The sequence below is a fragment of the Chroicocephalus ridibundus genome, chromosome Z (genome assembly GCF_963924245.1).
Source record: "Chroicocephalus ridibundus chromosome Z, bChrRid1.1, whole genome shotgun sequence".
Taxonomy (NCBI): domain Eukaryota; kingdom Metazoa; phylum Chordata; class Aves; order Charadriiformes; family Laridae; genus Chroicocephalus; species Chroicocephalus ridibundus.
The window spans coordinates 86,535,861-86,558,215 of NC_086316.1; the positions used below are offsets into that span (position 1 = coordinate 86,535,861).

Sequence of the window (22,355 nt, forward strand, 5' to 3'; positions counted from 1 at the left end):
AGCTGCCACAACCAGCGTCTCGGCTGCAGCCGCGTTGGAGGGACCGTGGCTGCTGCCGAACGCGGAGGAGCTGCGCTCTCCGCTGCTGCATCTGGGGGATGCGGAGGTGACAGCCCGCAGGCAGCCCGTGGCCACAGGCCAACCCATGCCAGTAGATGCGATTTTTGACCCTACTATAACTTTCTAAAGGGAGAGTGAGCCCACGCGTCCACAAGGTTAGAGATTCTTTTGGATTCAAATAAATACGACACTCCTTAAGCTCTGCCACACTTCCTCAGCCCAATCCCCATCCAGATGCAAAATGGCAAAGCCACTGATGGGAACACCAGAGGAAAAGAAGCAAAAGCAGCGCTCTCCTCCATTCTTCCCATCTTCCATCCATTCGCCTCCCTCCCATCACAGCCTAGTAATGAGAGCTCACTAATGGATCAGCTTCAGTATACAACAACTCTCATCACTGTTCTAGAAAATAATCAATCAAGCACTTAATTTTTAACATAAGAAATAAGCTGCCTAGAGACTGTTAATAGATAACTGAATAAATTAAGTCACAGGTGGGATTCAAAACGAGTGCAAGTCTTCTATTCACCATCTTCTCGAGCCCCCTTTGAGAGAAAGCACACAAAGCCCCCGTTTCCACAGAAAGCAGACGGACACACTCACTTCCACACGTCCTCCCAGCGTGCAGCCCCGTGGAGCTGGGCCTCGGCACGAGAAAGGCGCACCATGTGCAGCCAGGTATTTCATATCCCCTTGCGCGTCATGAAGCGTCACTCGGCATCGTCCCGGGCACTCAGCGAGGTCGTGGCAAACGGAGCCGAAGAGGCAGGCTGAGGTGTAACTCACCCCGCCTGAACGGGCTCGTCCAGCAGGGAACAGACCTTCGAAACAAAGGCTCAAGCTGAATTTGGCCCCTTCTCCAGAAAAGTACAGAGGAAGGCACTACTAGTTCGTGCAAAAGCCTCGCTGTGCAGTTGTCACCTCCGCCGAGGGACCAGTTTAACTGATACTGGAGTTTGTTACCCCAGGTGGGAAGTCACGGGGGCGAGGGCAGCGTGAAACCATCAGCCCAACGTGGTACCACCTGCTGAAAGGTTACGTACACAGATGCTCCCGGGGGAGCACAATAAGCAGCTTTGACTACTGAGGACATCCACGTGCAAAACCACACATAAATCCCCAGAAAAAGGCTGTTGCTCGCAGAACTTCCTTAGTGAACTCTGCCCTTGTGCACACCAACTTGACCCCGAAGGACTGCGAGCCCGCAGGGCTGAAGTGCCCTTATTTCCCCTGCACACCGAAGGCACGGACCCACCACAGCTCGGCCACTTCGGCAAGCGACTCGGCACAGCAGGACCAGGCCGGTACGTCTGGGTGGGTGCTGAGGCCCTGCTCCAGGTAACATCAGTCCGGTTCCTTGGACTGAGCACTCAAGCAGGATTCGGCCGAGAGCCACGCGCAGTGGGAATGCTTGGTGCGCGCCTGGAGCGCTTCCTCCCAGAGGCACCCAGGGCCTGAGCCTCTCGAGCACAAAGCGCATCGGCATCGGCACTCTGTCCGGGGAATCATCGCTTCACACGCCGATGCGAATCACAGCGCCGCCCAGCACATGCCCCAGCGCCTTTGCCTGCTAGTTCAGAGAGAAGGAAAGGAACAGAGAGGACATCAAACACCATCACAAAGGGCTCTTACTAAAGACACACAGCTCAGTTATTTCTTCCAAAAAATTTAATTGAAATTCCACCTTTATGGCGAATGATACACAGTAAGATTATACAAATTTTTTTGTGTTGCATTAAATGGAAGTCCTTGTTCAATCTGAAACACTTATGTTGGACTAAAAGCAAGTATTTGTACACATCTGGCATTAAAAATAAAAGGAACTTCTCTCTCTTGCATCTTACACTTCATATTGATTTCCAGCTCTCTGGGTGTGGCAGAAAGGGAAAATGAAGTGAGCTTTTAGATATTCCTAGGAAAACGCCAGCCCCACCGAGCTCAGCTGTGACATCCTCTTCGCTGCAGGAGCAGGCTAGCTCACAGGCTATCCACACACCTTTTAACGTTACAGCACCACGTTTGGAAGCTATCACATTTTCTAAAATGCAGCCAGTAGTAAGAGAGAATACATAAACTCCAAAAGAGGAAAACTCCAACTGAACACACAAAAAAAGAAAAAAGCAAAATTGCAGAGAGTTAAATCAGGAGAACAGCCTAATCGCGAGCAAATTCTTCAACACATTCCATTTGCAAGCACTTTTACTTCCCACTTTACTTCCCTTAGGACACCAAGGGCTCTGTTTCCGAACTCCCCCATTTTTCAGTCGATATCCTCAGGCCAGCACTGGGTGCGCTGGTGCGAAGATTTCTCTCCCCAGCTCTCACCCCTGCTCTGAGGCGCAGCCTCGGCTGTGCGGCTGTTTGCCAGCCCGCGCTGCCACCAGCACCCCCAGCATCAGCGGGGGGGGACCCAGCAGCCTGGGCAAGGGGACAGTGACACCCCACCGTCCCCGCAGCCGCCCCGCTGCTCGCGCCCAGCCTGAGGACTCGGCTCTCACCAACCAAATGTTGGGATACAACGCTGCACAACACATCGCTTCAGCTCACTTCCAACTGGTTGCTTTTTGTCAGGGCACATGTAAACGATACTTGCAAATGAAATAAAGTACTGCAAAAGGAGTGTAATTGATAACAAAAAAATCAAACTCGATTATTGTCCCAGGACTAGAGTCTGCCAGATGCTGACACTTCCACGTGCTCAAGTCAATTCAGCCAGCGCAGAAAGCACTCAGGATCTGCCGAGATGGGGTCCTGACTTCATAGCACCAAACGTTTAAAATCTGCCAGAGGGAAACTGAATGCATAACTGCGGGTTAAGACTGCAATCTCCCAAATGCAGCGGCTACACATCGCTGTCAGAGTGCTGAAGAAGAAGGCACGTAATGGATGGGATTCATCTCTCCTCACGTTAGACGTGTGTAACATAGCTAACTACCTCCGAGTTAGTCCCCACGCTCCCTTCACACTCAGAGGCAGCAACAGGGTGAAACTTATCCACCCCGCTGTGGACATCCGCTTTGAGAGACGAATAATTTCTCAGAATCACATATTAAAGCAATCTTTTGACCATAAACAGTACCTAGGAAACCAGCTCAGATGTTGACGTCTACATCGGAAGCATCTAAAGTAAGGTCAGATGAATGCCACTGTTAGTTAGCATAGTCGGAAACACTCCCAAACAAAAACCACAGGATTAGAAGATTTCGATGGCAGCAGAATTCCCGCCATTACCCGTCTCAGTTATCTTGATTTCTATTACAAACATTAAGCAGAGCTGCTAGCTAACTCGCTCAGGTAGTTTTTCAACAGGCTTTTGATGCTGCACTCGGACAAAATTACGCGTGTTACACAGCAGGACAGAGTGGTTTTACAAGATCTGTTCAGCAAAATTAAGAACACCCCCAACTCCATGAGATGAGATCCATCTGCTAAAAGCTAGAAAATTAAGTGATTTCTACATTATGGTCTAATAGCAGCAATAGGCTTACTAATTATCTCACTTGTGGTTAGCATACTAAAAAGTGAATTTTAAATACCTTTTATAACTGGGGACAAACGTAATGCCTCATAATTAGTGCCGGCTAATATATTCAGTACTCTCTCCAGTATGGAAATAAAAAGCCAATCTATATTTATAGCATCACAACGTTCATATAAAGTTAACCTTCAGTTGCCAGCTTCAGCCACACTTCGAAACGTGCTGGTCACAACCTGGATTTGAAGGTCGATATACCCTTCGGCTGGTGGGAAAGAGGTATAAGTAGGAAGATTCTACAAAACAGGCTGTTTTCCACTGACCCATAAGCGTCAAGCAGAGAAACGGGAACAGAGAAAAGAAGTTCTTTGTCCAAGGAGAGATAAGGCCAGTGTTCCCTTCCCACACATATTGCAGACATTTTTACTCTTTTGCCATTGATTCAAAGCTTTTCCATGAAAACGTCACCCTTCCATACGCATGTGACAACCACCTAGTCCACCCGAGCAAGGGCAGGAGTCAGCTTTGCGTTCCTTTTGCCTGCCAAGGCAGCGAGCAGACACCAAGAACGGGGCAAGAGAGCGAGAAGAGAAGTCCTGGCTGCTGGCTCCCTGCCACTGAAACAGGCACCGGTACGAAGGGTCAAGGAAGACTTCTTTCTGCTAAAGCAACGAGGGGCAGCAGTGATGTCGGAGGCTCTGGCGCTGAAGGAGTTTCAGTCTGTCCCACCATAATCACACTGGGAAGCTGCAGTATGGCAGTGGAGACACGGCAATCACCTCTCAGGACGTGTCAGGCCACAGGCTCCAGCGAGGCTGTGCAGTAGGATTTACACCGCTCCATGGCAGTACTGGGCCCACTGGCTGATCGACGCAGTGTCCATTTAGTATCCCACGTTTCATTCTTGCATCATAAAATAGAACAAGGTAAACCCCTGCTATACCAACAGAGGCCTGTTTTCTTTTTAAACAACCCCATCCTTGAAAGATCAGAGGTTCAAACTGTTCATGCCTCATAATTACAATAGCAAATAAAACTGTCTGAGCGGCGTGGCATCTGCTTCTCAAACATCACGATTAGCTGAATCGCCAATTACAGAAAACAACCTGCATTGCCAAAGTACTGGAATTTCAGTGCTAATTACGTAAAGTAAACATTTCTACCCATGAAGCTGACAGCTAGGCTAACAGACGTATGGCTCAGTCCCACAGAACACTGTCACAGCTTTGCTCCTCCTCTGTCCCAGCCAGGAGGAGAGGTCCCCGCGCGAGGGGACCACTGAGGGAGGTGCTGCGGCACTTCTGCCCTGAACTACTTCCAGTGCCAAGCTCAGGCTTGCTGTGCAGCGACCAGCCTTTCGGAAAAGGCCTCTCCTATCCCAAGACTAACCTGGACACCGGTCCCGGTGCTGACAGTGAGGGAATACTGCCCTAAAAAGGTTTTTCACTCCGCAAAACTACCACTACTTAGGAGTGGATTCAGCAGTCCTGATGCACCCCAACGCCTGCCAAAACGAGGAAGAAGTTTAGCTGGGTTACGAGTGCACGCTCCCGGCCCACAATGAGTGCCGAGAATCTAACAGACCACGTTCAGCTGTTACAAAGGTACGCGCTCGCACACAGCTGTCAGCCTGCGGCGCTGCTGGCTCTCAGGCATCTGCTATGTAAATTACTCCTGACTTATCATCTCACTTTTAAATAACAACATCAATTAAGCTAGATCAATTGTACCTACGGAACTCCATAGGTATCCCACAAAAACCACAGCACTGTGGCACAGTAGAAAGCACAGAGCAGATCTATAAACCTCTGGAGACCAAGCCTGACTTTCTAAATTTACTTAACCAAACAGAGAAAGCCCTTTTTAATAAAAACTTTAAAAAGCCATTTTGCTTAAAAGATAAACCAACATGTTTCCATACATGCTGCTGACAGCTGCTAGATTTGAAACGTACACAGCTCGTTTCAACTAAGCATGCTCTTCAGCATCACCCAAACAGGCTTATTCCTTTCACTTTACGCTCTTCAAACGCAGAGGCTTTCCTGCAGATAATGAGAGTGTTTTTGCTAGAAAATGTAAACAAATCTTGTGCGTTCTACTATCCCAGCTAAGCTTTCACCGGAAGTTTCTGGCAGGAGGAAAAAAACAAAACAAAACAAAGCCTTATCTTTATGTTCTAAAAAAAAATACACACATTATTTAAAAAGCATTAGAAGTCACTTGATCTCCAAAGCCATCTGAAAAAATCACTCTCAGAGAGACAATCGGTGACTATGCTGGTTATACGGTACCTTAAGCATAAACAAAACGAATAATCATACGCTTGACCTGGAAAGCCGCAGCTAACGCACTCATGACAAAACTGCATACAAATAAATCCCTGCATAGGAAATAGAAGCTAATTTGTAGAAAAATTTTTTAAGTTTTTCAGTGCGTACTTATGGGCTCATGCTAAATCCAATCAGAATCAAAGGAAAGGAGATCTTTTCACATCTCACAGGAGAAATGCCTTATTTTCCTACTTTCTGCAAACTCTTCTCAAACAAAGAAAACATAAGAAGAAAAAAAAACCCATAAAAAGTCAAGTTCTCCTCACTACCACGAGGTTAACGTTACAGACTACCAGCCTGTAAGTATCTAACAGCGCAGTGTGGCCAAGCGGTCTCTTTGCTTTGCACTGCTTCACCAGGGCGATGCTCCTGCTGGAGCCAGCGGTGCCCTCCCCAGCGCCCATCACAGCTGCTGGCCGGTGAAGAAGGCTTTCGTCTCCCTGCAGACGGGATTCACACAGAGCGGGCAGCAGAGGGTTAACTGCCTAGAGCAGATCTCATTCGACTGGATGTGGGAACAGACCAAGTCTGCCAGAGCCTGAAAGACAGTTTATTAAAAAACAGAAGTGAGCAAACGTTATCTACATAACATAAAAAAATGCCTTAACATGCATCACACTGACTAGCGAGATTGCCAAATTGTGTATCCACCAGCCTACACTTTTTAAGCACCATCCCCCTTTTACTTCAGAGGAAAATCTTGCTTCAAAACCGTATTGGCACAGTATCTTAAGACAAATATTTCATTAAAAGATTACTAAAAATAGATACAAAACTGTTTTTCTTTTTTGTCAAGCCAAACTTCTGAACTTTTTTTTTTTTTCTAAAAAAACCACCACCATGAACTATGGTAAAATAAAACTCTTTGTGGTATACAGGTTAAATTACAGGGGTTTCCATTTTTACTCTTAAACTCAAAATACTTTAAAACTACAAGAAGACATCCATAATCTATTAGGAAACACACAAGTGCAAACTTTTACAACTACTGCAACAAAGAAGATACCTTGGAGAACAGTGGATTTCCATTAAGAGATTCTGCTCTTCTGATATTTTCAACTCCACACTGAATCAAAAATAAGGAGAAGAGAAGTTAAGTCTGATAGAGCCTTCACCAGTTAGCCTTCAAAATCTTCCTTTCTGCTTCATTCGGAAGTTGCCCCAAAATGAATGCAATATCATGTTTTTTCAATACGGGAAAAATAACTATGATGCAAAATTTCACTTTGCTGCCAAAAATTAAATGATTCTTTTCAGTAAGGATAGTAGTGGCCGAAAGAGTTAAACCTAGAAAGACAAAATCCCACCTGTTTTGCGTTGCTAAAATCAATTGGAGCTAAACCAGTTCAGATTAATTTTCAATTTACAGAAAAATAAAATTTGCATATTGCAAAGAGCAAGTACAAAGCAAATTTCAAAACAGGAAAAGTCATTTCAGAGCACCACTATCCAAACAGTTATAAAAACTATAAAACATTCACCTCATTCGCTAAAACTTGGGCATACTCAATATCCAGTTCATAAAGCGTTTCAATGTGGTCACTTGTAAACGCTATTGGGACCAACAACATGTTCTTCTTTCCTCTTTGGCACAGCCCTTTAATGGTCTCATCTGTCTGCGGGCCAAGCCAAGGCATTGGTCCAACCTGTAAGAAAAGGGGAAGAGAAATAAAGAAAAAAAAAAAACTTTTACAAAGAACATGCATGTTTTCTTAAGCAGGACCACACAGGCCAGATCATGTTTAAGATGGAGCCAGTTATTTGTATTTTCCCGTTTTTGACAGTACCTCTCACTTTCTCCATTGATTTTTTTTTTTTTTTTTTTATGAAGACATACTGTCCTGTCATTTAAATCCCAAAGAAACAGAACCTGGGCTGGCCTAAATGAGACTTTCATTAAACTAAACAAAAATTTAAATAAAGGTCTGCTGTTTTCAGTTCAATAAAACCCTGACCAATACTGCACAGGGTTTACCTGCCTTTTAAAGTTACCATCCTGTAGCAAAGTGTCCTAATCCCTTTGCTATCCATGAAGTATTTGCTGCTGTATCATAAAATGCAATTTTAAGAACAAGACAACAATGGCATGATAGGTGTAATGCCTTTGAGATATAAAGTTACTCGTACTACATAATTCTGGTAAAACTTATGTTCCTTGCTATCTGCAGTAGTAATAAGCAGTACAAAGTAACGCAAACAGTCCTTGTCAAGAATAATGAAGCCTGTTTGACTCTGTATTAAGAATCCTGTACCATAGTGATGATTTCAGAAAAATTGCTCACTGATCCTCAAAAAGCAACACCTTAAAAATCCAGCGAGCGCTCGAGTCTTCTTTCTGGCAGAGACAAATGCCAAACTAGATGTATGAGATCATAGGTTTTCTAACGGACACATCAAAAATCTACTTTAAAATGATGCAATATACAAAAAAGGCAAGAAACTGCGGATAGAGTATCTGGAAAGACTGAATTTGAGTAAAATATGGGGATTATGTTCTAGCAGAAATACTTGCTGCAAATGGGAAAAAGCACTGAGGTTATGACCCTCTTGAGCTGTAAGATCGTAAACTCCATCACCTGAAGAGCTTTACAGTGGCAGGTGCCGCTGCAGCTTCCCTGAGCACTTACCTTGGACTGCCACACAAGCCTGTACGGGTTGGAGTAGTTCAGCTTCTCCATGACTCTCTGCACAGTAGCTCCCACTTCTTGAGGATACGGATCACCACGGTTCACTACCTTCAACACAGAAACACCAGACCTTTTTCTCCCAGTGAACACGTTTGGGCAAAGATCACCTAAAGACTGGGGAAGGCGACCACGCTGCACGTGACGCGGCTGCGCCAGGGACAGGCCATACAAAGTGCCTGGCTCATCTGAAACAGGGAAGAAAAACTGCATTCTTGCCCAGCAAACTCCATGATGAAGCTGCTTTACCAGAACATCTACTCCTCCTTCCTCCCATGACAAAAGATAAATTATTATATCATCATACATAGATATGGTTACATTTCGGTAACAGCACTGCATTTTTGAAAAATGCTCCAAGAGCCATTTCACTGCAGTTGCCGGTTGCTGACAGAGGATTAAGTCATTTATTGCCACCTTTTTTACTTTCATTCCTTCAGGGAAAGCATTATTACTGCTTTCTACAGGTGAGAAAATAATCAAATTTTCCCTTCCATTACCATCTGAGTTTAAGCTGGAAAATTCGTGAGGCCATGAAAGCAGCCATACCGAGCCCGACGTAACCCAGCGCCCCATCCTCAATGGTGGCCGACAGCACAGATCTGAGCAAGCGTGCTGCACACAGCTCACGTGCTTCACCTTCAGCTCCGCGTCAGGCTTCCACCTCCAACCCACTAACTCACCTTCATATTTGTCTTTTATATTTGCCTGGCACTCCCACAACTGTGGCTCCACCCCACGGGCAGGCGAGCCTCATGCCCTTCCATTCAGCCCGGCCAGAGTGACTCTGGTCTAACAGTGCCAGAAGGGACCTGATGTAACTCACAGACATGGGCAGCGAGTGAGCCGAGAAGAGGATGACGACATCTTTCCTTTTGTCGGGTGGAAACAGGTTCAGTTCCTTCTGTATGTGATCGGTGAAGCACTGTTCAGAAAAAAAAAAAAGCAAAGCCCTGAATCAGAAGCACTGAGAGGCATTATGGGCTCTTGAATGACCCGAGATAGGCAGCTTCAATGTTCCAGGTTGCCTTAGGAACTCCAAAACTCCAAAATTCAGTACACGTGGGGCAAGAGGGAGAGACAGCGCATATTACATACTCTTACTGTGCATTAGCACACAGTGCCCAGTCCCAACACACCAAAGGCTCCCGTGAACTTTTGATCATCCCAGTTGTTTTAAGATGGTGTAAAGGAAGGAGGAAGGTTTCCCTTAATTGCTCCTGCCACAGTCAGCGCTGTGCCTGGAATTACCTCTCTGCTGCTGGATGAGAACCTGACAAACCAACGGGATCTGTCTGTGTGTCGGCCACAGCCCTGCTCGGAGCAGGAATTCGGACTAATGACCTCTAGAGGTCCCTTCCAGCAAACACTGTTAGGATAGTACAAGCATGCTTTTGGATCAAGAGTGCACGGTGGTCACTTAGACACATTATCATGCCAAAACATCTGGCATGAAATAACCATCCTTCTCCTGTAATTTCATACATAGTAGACAAGACACATTTCATTACCATAACTAAAACGTACACTCAAACTGAAGCATTGCTTTTATTCTTCTCAAGTGGTTTTTCTTCTTTTAGTACATTCTATAGCTAAATATCTTGTAAGCTTTGTTAGAAACTTAAGACTTGATCTCAGTGAAGCATTTCCTCAGAACGTTTCTGTTGTTTAACACTACACTGTGGTTCTACTGGTAGCAAATATTTCTGAAAAGGAAACTCAGAAATATCTGTATTTACTTAGTTCTTTGTTGTTTTAAAGTCAGCTGGCAATGCAAAGGTACTAAGTTTCTCCTACATCAACCAATCTAAGAAAAGCCCAGGGAATGCCAATCTGATAACATATCGGACCTGCTCAGTTCACACCTCTCGTTCTGACTGCTAATTTCAAAGACTCTCATACAAATCCATACCTGAATAAGAAGGGGATGTGTGGGCCATCGGTCAATTATACTCCACTTCATCTTCGGTTTCTCCCCTTTTTTATTATAGTAGCGATAAATGGCATTTAAACTACTTCCTGAAATGCAGAGAATTAAGAACATAAGTTCAGCCAACGCATTAGCAACTCATCAGGTGAAAACAGTTTTGTAGTAAGGTGCTATAACATTTTAAATACGATATTTAAAATGCAACCAAAAAAAAAAAGAACAGAGCGCCTCAAATGGGAACAATTATATCAAAGTTCATACAACGTACAAGCCAAGAACAATTTGCTAAGCTATTCTTTAGCTGCAGAACAATTACTGCTCTAGTTCCCATGAAGAAAGCTTACTCAGTCGTGTTCCTGAGCCTTCGGTTTATGTTACCTCACAATAACAATGGTCACATAAAGCTATCCTTAGTTTAAAAGTTGCTACCTAAGATCCAGAGTTGTAGTAAATACGGAGGGTCTGGAGTGGGCAATGAAGCCACAGGAAGGGGCACTCTGAGAAGACAGGAGAGCTTGCACTGCCCCTCCGCACACTCCCGAGGATCACAGACACGCACCTACGTTCACCTCTGTCCGTGCCCTGCTCCCGCGCAGACGCTCACCTGTGGTAGAACAACTGTACTGTGGGTACTGTGTGAAAGCGATAGCCCTTTCAATGCCATCTTTCTCCATCTCTTCAATTGCTTCTTCTGTCAGAGGATGGACGTACCGGAAGCCAATGTAGTATTTGTGAGGCGCTGCCAGCCAAAGCACAGGAAAAGAAATTGCAGAAAAAACCCAAGGACTCTCAATGATACATCATTAATAAGTACAAAGTACAGAATCAGACAGACTGAAACTGCTGAAATAAACTTGTTGATAATTTTCTGGCTACTTTTCTAAACCACTGCCGTATAAACACAGCTTTCTTTGGCCAACTATTTTTCTGGTAATTCACTTTGCTGTTATTAGAATTTAAAAGTGATTTATACTATTGTTGGCTTCTGCAAGAAGCATCACTCTTCTGCTTTTACTTAGTTTAGCTGAGGCGTGGTTTCCAGACGGCACAGAGCTCTGACGTTTTACCGGGCAAGTTCTGATTTAAAGGATGTATTGGTAAAAAAGCGTCACTACAAGATGCCAAATCAACACTCCTGTGCCCTAACACAGATCATGGCTCCAGACGTGCTATAGGCTTCCTAACAGCGTAGCTCAACTCGCTCATTGAAATCAGAAGTCAGATGTTTTAAATACACCAGTGTAACTAAAATGTCAAAATCTGAGGAAAGACAAGGCTTTCTTCATTCTGCCATACAAAAGGAAACACATTGCTTAAGCAGTTTGTATATTCTGGGTAATTTTATTTACCTAAACTTTCAAATATAATTGGGCTGCAATTTTGTGTGCCAGCACTGAGATCTTCTGCTCTACAGGGATCACCTTCAAACAGGCAAAGGCCCTGCACCTTACAGACATTAGCTGCCTAAAAGGCATTTTGAGAAAATCAGATAATTTTAACCTTTTCATGCTCTGGGTGCCAACAGAGAAGTCATCAAAACAGGATGCCTTCTGTGTGTGAAGGATTCGTATGCCTTTGCTGGAACAGGCCTCGGTCCCAGCACTGCAGGGGTGTTCGGGCAGAATTCCCAGGTACCGACCGTTTGCTTCACGTGCCCTCCCTTCCTTGCCCTCTAACAGCAAAGACCTGGCTCCCTTGCGTTTCCTTCACCTACGCTATCTTCTCCTTCGCCATTTTATGCAGATGTAATTCTATGTCACTTCTTTCCACTTCCTTGCCTCCAGTTAACCACATTAAAACGCAAAGCTAAAAAGAAGACAAGGTGAAACCACCGTTTGATGCAACTGCTCTGGACGCCATCCTCGCGAGAGAAGACGCTGCCTTCCCCCACCCCGGTGAGGCTGCTCCCTTTGCACGTAAACCCCCAAGGGCCAGGACTGTCCTCTGGGGCAGGAGATCGGTGGTACTGAATATGGGTCACATGCTCCTTCATTCTGGTTTCTGGGTGTTTTTCATGCCTTTAAACACTTTATTTTGAAGGCAATATTATTGTCTCCAAGGACAACATTTCAGGTTTTTCCATTTTTTGCCTCTATCTTTTGGGTGTTGGCCTCAAGGTTTGGGGAGTATGGTTCGCTTAAGGGCAGGGAGGGAGGGCAAGTTTCTTGTTTTATTTTGGGTTTTGATTGTTCTTTGGTTTGTTGTTGTGGGTTTTTTTGGGTTTGGTTTTGTTTTGTTTCTTTTTTTTTTTTTTTTGTTGTTTTTTTTTTTAAGTAGAGGACAGAGGTTCTTAGAAGAACAAAAGCAAAGTTTCTTTTTCAGGGTTTCCAGGTGATTACCTCTGAAACAAGATTTAAGAGGTCTCTGAAGGAAGCAGATGTCCTGTACTTGCTCTCCACTCCAAACATTTATACAGGATTCAGATAACAGGTTCAGTCAGCCCCAGTTCTCTGCAGGAGGCAAAAGAGCTCCCAGCTGGGAGCAGTAGCAAATAATGACCGAACTTCAGGAGCCCCAGGAGCCAGTAACCTCATTAACATTTTTAAATGGCATTAAAAACAAAAGTCTGACTAAGCAGAGCAAAGACAGTAGCAGCTTAACCTGGGAAATATGGCCCCTCGTCCTGTGAGCTTTCATTTTGCTGTGAAGGGAATCTCAGCTAAAATACAGCTTGTAAGAAATACTAGAAACCATTACAATTAAAACCAATGAAAAAGCAAGATGTGCCTTCTTAAAATATCATTACCATTGCAAGACATTAGCCTACTTGATGCCAGCATTAAAAAAACCCCCAAACAAACCAACAACAGAAATGGATTTTCTTATCACCATGTTTGTGTGATTTATTCTTACAGATCACTAAACCTACCCAACCCCACTCATTCGGAAGGAAGAGTACACGATATTCCCAACCACCCAGGTCCGTCTGGAAGCAACTGTTTCAAGCTATTCTGAAGCAGCACAGTACTCTGTATCGCTGCAAGGTTACTCGAAATGCTTAAGGAAATGGCTGGCACTAAATTAAATTGTTAGCAATGGTTAGCACCGTCAATTTTTAAAACTGCACATACTGTTAGGTAAAAAAGGAGGTCTCTAAAGGACTTATCAGGTGCAAGAACTGCACAGAGGTGGGTGTGACTACACAAAAAGTGTAGTAGTTGCGAGAAAAGCAGATAAACTTTCTAAGCTTATCTTCAGAACCTGTTGCAAGCCTGACCCTTCAGGGGCTACTGCTGCTAAAACACATGCGATTTTGGCTTCAGGCTTTGACTATACTCCCAGGGACCACAGCTGGAATTAAGCTAGAGAGTAGCATCTGTGGAAAAAAGGATCAAATATTACCCAACGCGTTCCATGATGAACAAGTGAAACAAATTTGGTTCTTGCCTTCCAAGAACGTTACTTTTCACATTCCAGAGCCTTTTACCAGTCTTCTACCTCTAGCCCTTTTCTACCCAAGTCTGAAGCAGGTCCCACAAAGAATTCTAAAATAGCTAGGAATCAAGTAACGCGTATCGTCAAACATGAAGGGGGATTCCCTGACACCGCAGCACCACACCAGCGAGGGTTATGGAAACTGAAGGGAGAAGCAGGCTTGCAGCACCAGGCATTGTAAAGCTGCTGAGCTGAAGAGAATTGAGAGCTCTCCTCTTCGGCTTCTCTTACTCCAGCAGGTGTTCTTTTGAAAACGTTCAGTGTTCCTATTGGAGTGGCAGGATGAGAAGTATTATCTGTAGCTAACGCATCGGTGAGGAATTCAGCAGGCAGCTTAGTGATCTCGTCAGTTCCTTCTACTCACAAAGACAGTCTGCTGCTTCAAGGCCAAAAAGCATAATGCAGAGAAATACCTTATCGGAACAAAGGTGACCCCCAGATGGGTCACTTCAGACAGACCAATGACCACACTACTGTTTCTCCTGGCTTTTGTCAAAGCAGGGGTGATTCACTGTCTTTTTTTGTCCGTACCATGAGAGGCAAGACACAGAAGATGGCCATCACCTTTGAGCTGCTCCGTGAATGTGGAAGTTTAATTTCTAGTGCGGCCACTCACGTTTATTAAAACCATGGCTTTAATGTCACATAGAAAGAAACTGTAGCATAAAAGGTACTGTAAGAAAATGACCTATTGCCTTCACCAAGCGACAGAGGAGAAACAGACTTCTAGTTCATAGCTGCTAACGGAGCAACAATACGAACCGAAGTCAAATTCAACTAACAACTCCTTTGAAAGCAATTCAGCTACACTGGTGCACATTCCACCATGAATACATCTAACCTGGCTGAAAAATGACCCGTATCAATTAGTTGGAGGTTTTAGTAGAGAGACTGACCGTGGCTGAATCACAGCAAATTAACACTATGTGAATGACCACAGTTGTCTATGTTCGCACACCTGGCCCATTGCAATTGCATGATAAAACGTGTTAGCCGAAGCCCTTGGTAAAAGGACATTCACAGCATCCCCACAATTTCCCATCATACTAGTGCTACCAGGTAGCTTGGCACAGGGTACTCCATACAGGTCACAGCTCCTTGCTGTGAGGGAGCAAGATTCAGAGAGATTCTGTGATCCGAAGAGAGGGGAGGGAGGTTGCATTCACCTTTTGAATTTTCTTATTGTCAAGGAAGAACTGGCAAAGACAGCTTCTATTTCCACCCAAGGCAAACGGTTAGGCCTTATCTCCTGCTCATGTCCCCGGGTGGAGCACACTGCTATCACTCAACCAAGCCCTGCATTGTTCAGCTACAAAACCTTGTCTTTTCTTTCCAACGACCTCCCCTTCAGTCCTGAAACCAGGCCTAATTGGTGTTAGTTCTCTTATCCATTACTAATAGTTACAGATTCAGACAAAGTTCCAAAAGCTCTGATTACATCCAAGCAATAATTGCAGAGGGACATTTCAGAGGAACGAAAGACACCTGCAGCTTTGGAGAATTGTCAGACTCCCATGCAGTCACCTATTCTTTAGGCTCAGGCTGGTGTAACAAAAGGCAAATGCAAAAGGTTTCACAGCGTTACGTTCTGGCCTCAGAGCTGTTCTATACCAGACAGACTCTGCACAGCTCCCTGGCTGAGCTGGCCCTGAGCAGGGAAGGGCACTTGGAGGAAGCAGCAGGAGCAGGGAACGCTGCACCGGCCTCTGAGCCCTAACTGCTGGCTGCTGCGAGCGTGCGGCAGCCGAATGACACCGTCCTGCAGTTAGCTACAAGGAGCAGCCAGGAGAAGGTGCCCCTGCATTTTACAGCAGGAGATCCCACCCCCCTGTGAAACTCAATAGCACCAGCGGGCAGAACATGAACAGCCAGGAAACCCTAGATCGACAGGCGGTTTTTTATGCTGTATGTGGACGCACATGTGCAGCCTAAGAGGATCGTCATTCTCCCACTCTACCTCTTCATCAAAGACAGGTGAATTACATGAGATTATACTGCCACTGCCAATGGTCATGAACTTCCACCTCATTTATGCTAGGGAAAACGCCACTCTGAACAATCTTCTCCCATGCCTGCCTTATTTGTTCACATGAAATACATTCCCCTTCCTTATCATCTAGAGCTCAACCACTTCTCTTCAGCGTAAACTTCTTCAAGCTCAAGCAAGACTTACAGGGCAAGGTGTGACACCTTGCAGTCATACACACCAATGGAGACTCCTGTCACCTAGCTTCAGCCATTTGAAAATAAGATACTTTGTCCATTATAGTCATCTCGATTTCTTCCCATAATCAAAGGGGAGAGCTAAGTGTACCTTTAGAGGGTGACCCCCCATCTTTGATAACGACCTTAGGATGAACTGAATTACTTTCTCTCCAAGCCCTACTCTCTCAATGAAAGAGGGAGCAGAGACCTGACTTCCTGCTGGCTGAAGTTATGCAAGAGGAAACATGCCAACAGCATCTAAGGGTGGACTTACCCAGAGCAGCTTTTAAGCTAGTTACCTTGGGCACAGACAGAGGTGACAGTTGGACCCCAGCACATACTGTATCCGGTCTGAGAAGGTGGATACCTGTTTGGTTGTTGGCTTTTTGGTGCTACACTGTGGTGCTGCAGGCCGAATGAGTACCCACAGTACCCTCCAAAATCAAAGCCATTCTCCAATGCAGCCACAGAAGTGACCATCGCACAAAAATATATTTGCATGTGTGGGAACCTCATGCTTTTGCATATGCTTAGTTTTTAACGAATAAGAACTTCTGCAATATCTTTGTCATGATTTCCTATCAGGACTGAGAACACTGTTCACGCTCACAATAAAAATGGAGAAGTAAAAGCTGCTTTACAAGTGTATACTTTCAACACATGAAGCAAAAACGACTTTTTAACAAGCAGAGTAGAGTAAAGAAGTACCGGTGCGAGGAGACATGCTGTCCAGCAGTTTCACCATGCCTTCTCCCTGCACCGCCGTCCACTTCTTTATTGGGGATCCACCTCCAATCCTGCTGTACTGCTCCTGGATTTTTGGTGTGCGGCGTTTGGCAATGAATGGTGCCAATTTACTAAAGCATTCAAAAGGTACACAAATTAACATCACACCCCAAATCACCAGCCCTTTCTCCGAATCTCTCCACTGCAGTGGGTTTTCCGTGGCAATCTCCCCAAATTACAGCAAACAAGCATTGCATGGCTTATTTGATGTTACATTCCATCACCCTTCCCAAACACAGTAAGTGACAGGAAATCACAATTTGCAATTAGAAGAGAATAATTTTGGCATAATCTATTTCCAGAGAATTATAACACCATTTCTTACACTGACTGGTCCCAAGATGAAACAATCTTAAGAAATGCTGATTTAAACAGAAGTTAAATGTTCAAGCCTACAGCTAAGACACCACCACCCAACACTGACTGTTAACACAGGAGTTCACAGTGATTCTCACTTTTGAGCTGGCATTGTCATTAAATCCCTGTCCAGGAAGAGACGAAGTAAGAAATCATGTACATCATCCAGCCGTTCTGGACCTCCCATGTTTAACATCAAGATTCCTGTTTTAGGTTTCCTACGGAGACAAGAGATATTTCAAATCTGAGTGACAGACTGCTTTTTTTTATTGTTATTATTATTACAAAACGATCAGTTTATCCTTCTGCATGTCTTTCGCAAAAGCAGCATCCGATTTAGAAGCTCATCCTGCTTATGTAAAAATGTGAGCTACAAGCACGAATAGCCAGAGAACAAGTATTTACGTGATCTTTTTTTTAAAAAGTAATCACTTTGCAACACAGAGTTTAACTGGAAATATACTAAGAAAATTATCTCGCAGCTGAAGGCCGTAAGGGAGGTTATAAAATAGGGCCTAAGGAACTATCTCAGCTGAACGCTAGCTGTAGATTCCAATTCAAAATTCCAACCAAGCATCAGCTTCCACAGAAAACAGATGAGCTACCCACACAGGTCTTTGTCTTCATTACTTTGGAGACACATCTCATCTCCTGAAGCCGTGAAAGCAGCAAAGAGCAATTCTACACATAAAATAAGCGCAAGGTTGGTTTTGTTTGGGTCGTTGGGTTTGTTTTTTTTTTCCATAATGGGTTTTCTACCCAGGTGCAGGTCCAGCACGCTGTTCCAAGGATAACACCCCTCACAGCCCAGCAGAGCGGAGCAGATGGCACTATCAGCTTTTACAGAAACAGTTGCTGATCACAACGCTCACCCAAGAGGTGGATTTCCTCATCGAATCGCCTCCCCTGCCCAGGGGAGCCCAGTGACCAGGATCTCTTGCCTCCTGAGCAGACGGAGCCGCGGATGCACAGGGAGTTTTGCCCTCCTCTTGTTAAAGCCAAAGCCCTACAAAGGGGCACCAGGAGGAGCCTAGGCCTGCCCCAATGGGTCAGGACCTCAGTTTCCATTCCCCTCCTCCTGGAATGTCTATCAGGAGGTTGCTGAATAAAACCCAAGGAGCAGGAACCAGAACCTCAAGTAACAGTACTATCCTACTGTTTGTTCTATTGCCGCTGCACTGCCCCAGGCTTTACCGTGGGCCACTGCCTCACTGCGCTCCGCAAAGAACAAGGCAGGCCATCCTTGCCCCACAGAACTGTGAAAACAAGAGGCTTGGTGAATGCAGCCAGACAGATAAAAGCAATTATACACACAAAAAACCTAGATCAAGCCCCGTGACTGCCATGTTTTACTACGTAACCAGCTTTGCTATGCCAGTAAAGCAGCATACCATATCAGAGAGAGACAGAGGGCAACGGCAGCAGGTCACACCCACCCACACCTCATCGCAAACTTACCGCACTTCTGGCTGAATTTGAGGTTTTGTGCTTTCCGTCACTGCGGCTGCAGTTGCCTGGCCCCTCCATCGTACCGGGACCCTCAGCTGACTGCTGGTTTTAACAACTGGAAGAAAGATAACAGCACACTGATAACCTCGCACCGGGCTGAGGGGCCTTTTCACCAGATAGGCACTAATCCCCCACGAGCTACATAAACACACTCGGCAGTATCACGCTGCTTGGCATTTTCTCCCTTAAACTCCATGTCCTGGAATCAAAGAAAGTCATGAAATTGCAAGCTTCTGCCTTTCTTTAAACACTCTATACTAACAGCTTTTCAGATACCAGGTAGTAACCTAAAACCAAAGCAAAGCCTCACTAATCTTTAAGCTCCAATCGTAAGTCCAAAATAACTGGTGACAACACAAGAGAAACTATGCAGGGCTGACACGCTAAGGAAGGAAGGATGTCAAGCTACCTAACTCCTCGTGGTACAGACGTACCTGGGCTAACACTAGAAAAGCAAAGTATTTCTACAGCAGCTCTACAACATAGGTTAGACACTTGTTAATTTAGGGTCACCAGCAAACTTCAGCAACGTAGGTCAGCACCTGCGAGCCGTAAGCACACAGCTCCTTAGTTTGACCCTGCGCCGGGTACACTGAGCAGCAGTTTCAGAATCCATTTACCCAGGGACGCGGGCAGCCTTCTTTCTCACTACCCAGCTAGGCAACTTATATTATTCCTGGATTTCAGCATCAGCCAAAAAAAAGGGTACTTTACTTCCCACATGCTGGCTACAGTCTGCTTTTTCAAAAGCACACTTTGTTTTCCGTAGGAGTTCATAGTCATTACATGATATTTCTCAGTGCAACAATAGTGTGAATTGCCCAAGATGAAAAAAAATTGTTAAATTCTGCATCCCTGGCTCTGCAGCAATTGTTTGGTGCGACACTTCCCTTGTCAGACTGCAGGAGTTCCAGCAGCAATTGAGCCCCAATAGCACAGACCTCCCCAGCAGCCGATCCACCCGCTGCGAAGAGCATCTTACGGTTCACAGGTCCCTAATAACATCCTGAACAGATGCTGAACGCCCTCAAAACCTGCTGAAATCAATGACAGTGAAAAGCATCTTGCAAATCCAGCTTCTTACTCAGGATTAAGAGTGTGTAGCCATGGATGCCTGTGTCTGTAGCAATACAAAAGGCTGGAAACTGAAGAACTTCAATTCAAGCACTGCTGATGCCTGAAAGACTTTTCAAATATTTATTCTTCTTCCAGTTCTTAGGTTACTATTTTTTGAAGCACTGACACTATATGTTAAGTATATAGAACAATAAAAAAGAGACGTTTCAATGGCTGCATTGATCCTTTCACACTCTACATAAATACTGGAAAGCATTTGTTTTACTTGAGGTGAGGTTTGGGCCCATTTCTGTCTGCACCATAAAGCACATGATGCAGAACACACAGGACGTGCGACAACGATGCTTCCAGCTTGATGGAAAGATTGATTACAGTGTTCTTCTGTAAGTTTTAGAAGTGGCAGTATCGTAGCAGCCTCTGGAGCCAAGGCCCGATGAAGCTGGTGGTGGGTGCGTGCCTGCACTCCTGCCGTTCTTGGTGTCCCTCGGAAGGTAGCTTCACCACTACAGCCTTACAGTGGTTACAGTTATACAGTGGGTGACACGCTGTAATTACAGAGAGTGAGGAACACAGCTCCTGCGGAGGAGCACCCAAAACCTCCTTTGGGCGCATACTGTAAGAACTGCAATGCACGCCTATCTGTAGGTAGCATATATAACACACATTTGCAGCATTCGGACAAGAGGAAAAAGCCTCGAGTTGCACCAGGGTCGGTTGAGGATGGACATCAGGAAAAATTTCTGCCTGGAAAGGGTTATCAAGCATTGGAAGAGGCTGCCCAGGGCAGTGGTGGAGTCGCCATCCCTGGAGGGATTTAAAAGCCGGGCAGACGCGGTGCTGAGGGACGTGGGGTAGCGGGGGTTTGGGCGGTGTTGGGTTGGTGGTTGGACTTGATGACCTGAAAGGTCCCTTCCAAGCCAGGGGGCTCTGGGATCAGGACGGGCGTGAAACTGACGTGCAGCTCTATTCCCTGCGCACACCTCCTCACCCGCCTGCCCTTAAGTTGGAAAAAATCTCCCTTAAAAAAAGAAGATTTAAAGAAGCACCGGCTTTCACGCAAACACCTTCGAAAAAGAAAAGCGCTTCGTTTACAATTAAACTCGTAAGAGGGGGGGAAAAAAAAAACCAAAACAACAAAACCAACCCAAACCGAACAATGAAACCCGGAGCCCGACAGCAGCAAAGGACAAATCTCCCTCTGAGGAAAGCAGCCCGAGCCCCACAGCCCTCAGTGCGTTTAGAGGTAAAACCACCACCAGCCCGCCCGCCGCTTCCCGGTAATTAAGCCGGACTTAACGAAGGTCTCCGGATACCGCGGCGAGGGGAACGGGACCCCCGGGGCAGCGTCGGCCCCGCTGCGGGGAGGCCCCGGCTCCACCGGCAACGTTACGCAAAGGCACCGTTGTGTAACGCCGTCCCGCCGCCCTCACGGCCCCCGCGGCCAGGCCGGCAGCCCTCAACCCTTTCCCCGACACCGTCTCCCCGCCTCAGCACCCCGTTCCCGTCCGGCGGCGGCCGGAGCCCACTGAACTCACGCTGACGCGCCCGTCCGGCGGCGGCGGCGGCAGCAGCACCCGCGGCGGCGGCCATCTTGGCGGCGGCCGCCCGCATTCCCTCAGACGGCACCGCCACCGCCCCTCAGCCGCCGCCGCCCCGTCGCCTCCGCCGCCGCCCCCCGGCACCGCCCTCGCTGCCGTACGGCAGCGAGGGCGGTGCCGGGGGGCGGCGGCGGAGGCGACGGGGCCGAGCCGGGAGTCCCTCAGGCTGCTCCGCCCCCGGTTCTCCTCCACAGTCCCTGTGTGTGACCGGTACCACAGGAGAGGCGGGGGGGGCTCGGGAATGAGGGATCGAACACGCCGCGAACCAAACAGAAGACCGCAATATCCTTAAAAAAAATCGGATTTTATATTCAGGGGGCCGTCGCCATGCCCTATCACCCGGCTTAGTCCCCTCTCTGTGGCCCTTGTTGGTAGCGCAGGAAACAGACATACAGTTTGAATGGTAGAATGGGTTGGGTTGGGAGGGACCTTAAAGACCATCCAGTGCCACCCCCTGCCCTGGGCAGGGACACCCCCCACCAGCCCAGGTTGCTCCAAGCCCCGTCCAACCTGGCCTTGAACCCCTCCAGGGATGGGGCAGCCACAGCTTCTCTGGGCAACCTGGGCCAGGGGCTCACCACCCTCACAGCACAGAATTCCTTCCTCAGATCTCATCTCAGTCTCCCCTCTTGCCATTTAAAACCTTTCCCCTTTGTCCCATGGCTCCCCTCCCTGCTCCAGAGTCCCCCCCCAGCTTTCCTGGAGCCCCTTTAGGGACTGGAAGGGGCTGGAAGGTCTCCCCGGAGCCTTCTCTTCTCCAGGCTGAACCCCCCCAGCTCTCTCAGCCTGTCCCCACAGCAGAGGGGCTCCAGCCCTCCCAGCATCTCCGAGGCCTCCTCTGGCCCCGCTCCAACAGGCCCATGGCCTTCTGGTGTTGGCGGCCCCAGAGCTGGAGGCAGCGCTGCAGGG

At 46.5% G+C, this 22,355-nt stretch overlaps 1 protein-coding gene across 1 annotated transcript; it reads right to left on the reverse strand.

Annotated features, from left to right (window-relative positions):
- Positions 1–1,710: 1,710 nt before the first annotated feature.
- FECH (ferrochelatase) lies at positions 1,711–21,537 on the reverse strand. Its single transcript, XM_063319489.1, has 11 exons — positions 21,384–21,537; positions 18,721–18,826; positions 17,361–17,480; positions 16,828–16,976; positions 11,084–11,218; positions 10,462–10,568; positions 9,376–9,474; positions 8,493–8,600; positions 7,347–7,511; positions 6,872–6,931; positions 1,711–6,403 (listed from the first exon to the last, which is right to left on the reverse strand). Exons 1-11 carry the CDS (start codon positions 21,457–21,459, stop codon positions 6,269–6,271), a joined length of 1,260 nt encoding a protein of 419 aa, XP_063175559.1. The 5' UTR covers positions 21,460–21,537; the 3' UTR covers positions 1,711–6,268.
- Positions 21,538–22,355: the final 818 nt, after the last annotated feature.

Bases quoted from the DNA above. Each gene is read 5' to 3' on its own strand.
- FECH (XM_063319489.1), bottom strand. From the start codon at position 21,459: ATGCGGGCGGCCGCCGCCAAGATGGCCGCCGCCGCGGGTGCTGCTGCC. The intron at 9,475-10,461 runs GTATGGATTTGT...TTTTCTGAACAG, and splicing joins CACATCCCCTTCTTATTCAG to TGCTTCACCGATCACATACA. The intron at 6,932-7,346 runs GTGAATGTTTTA...TTTTTGATTCAG, and splicing joins CCCAAGTTTTAGCGAATGAG to TGTGGAGTTGAAAATATCAG.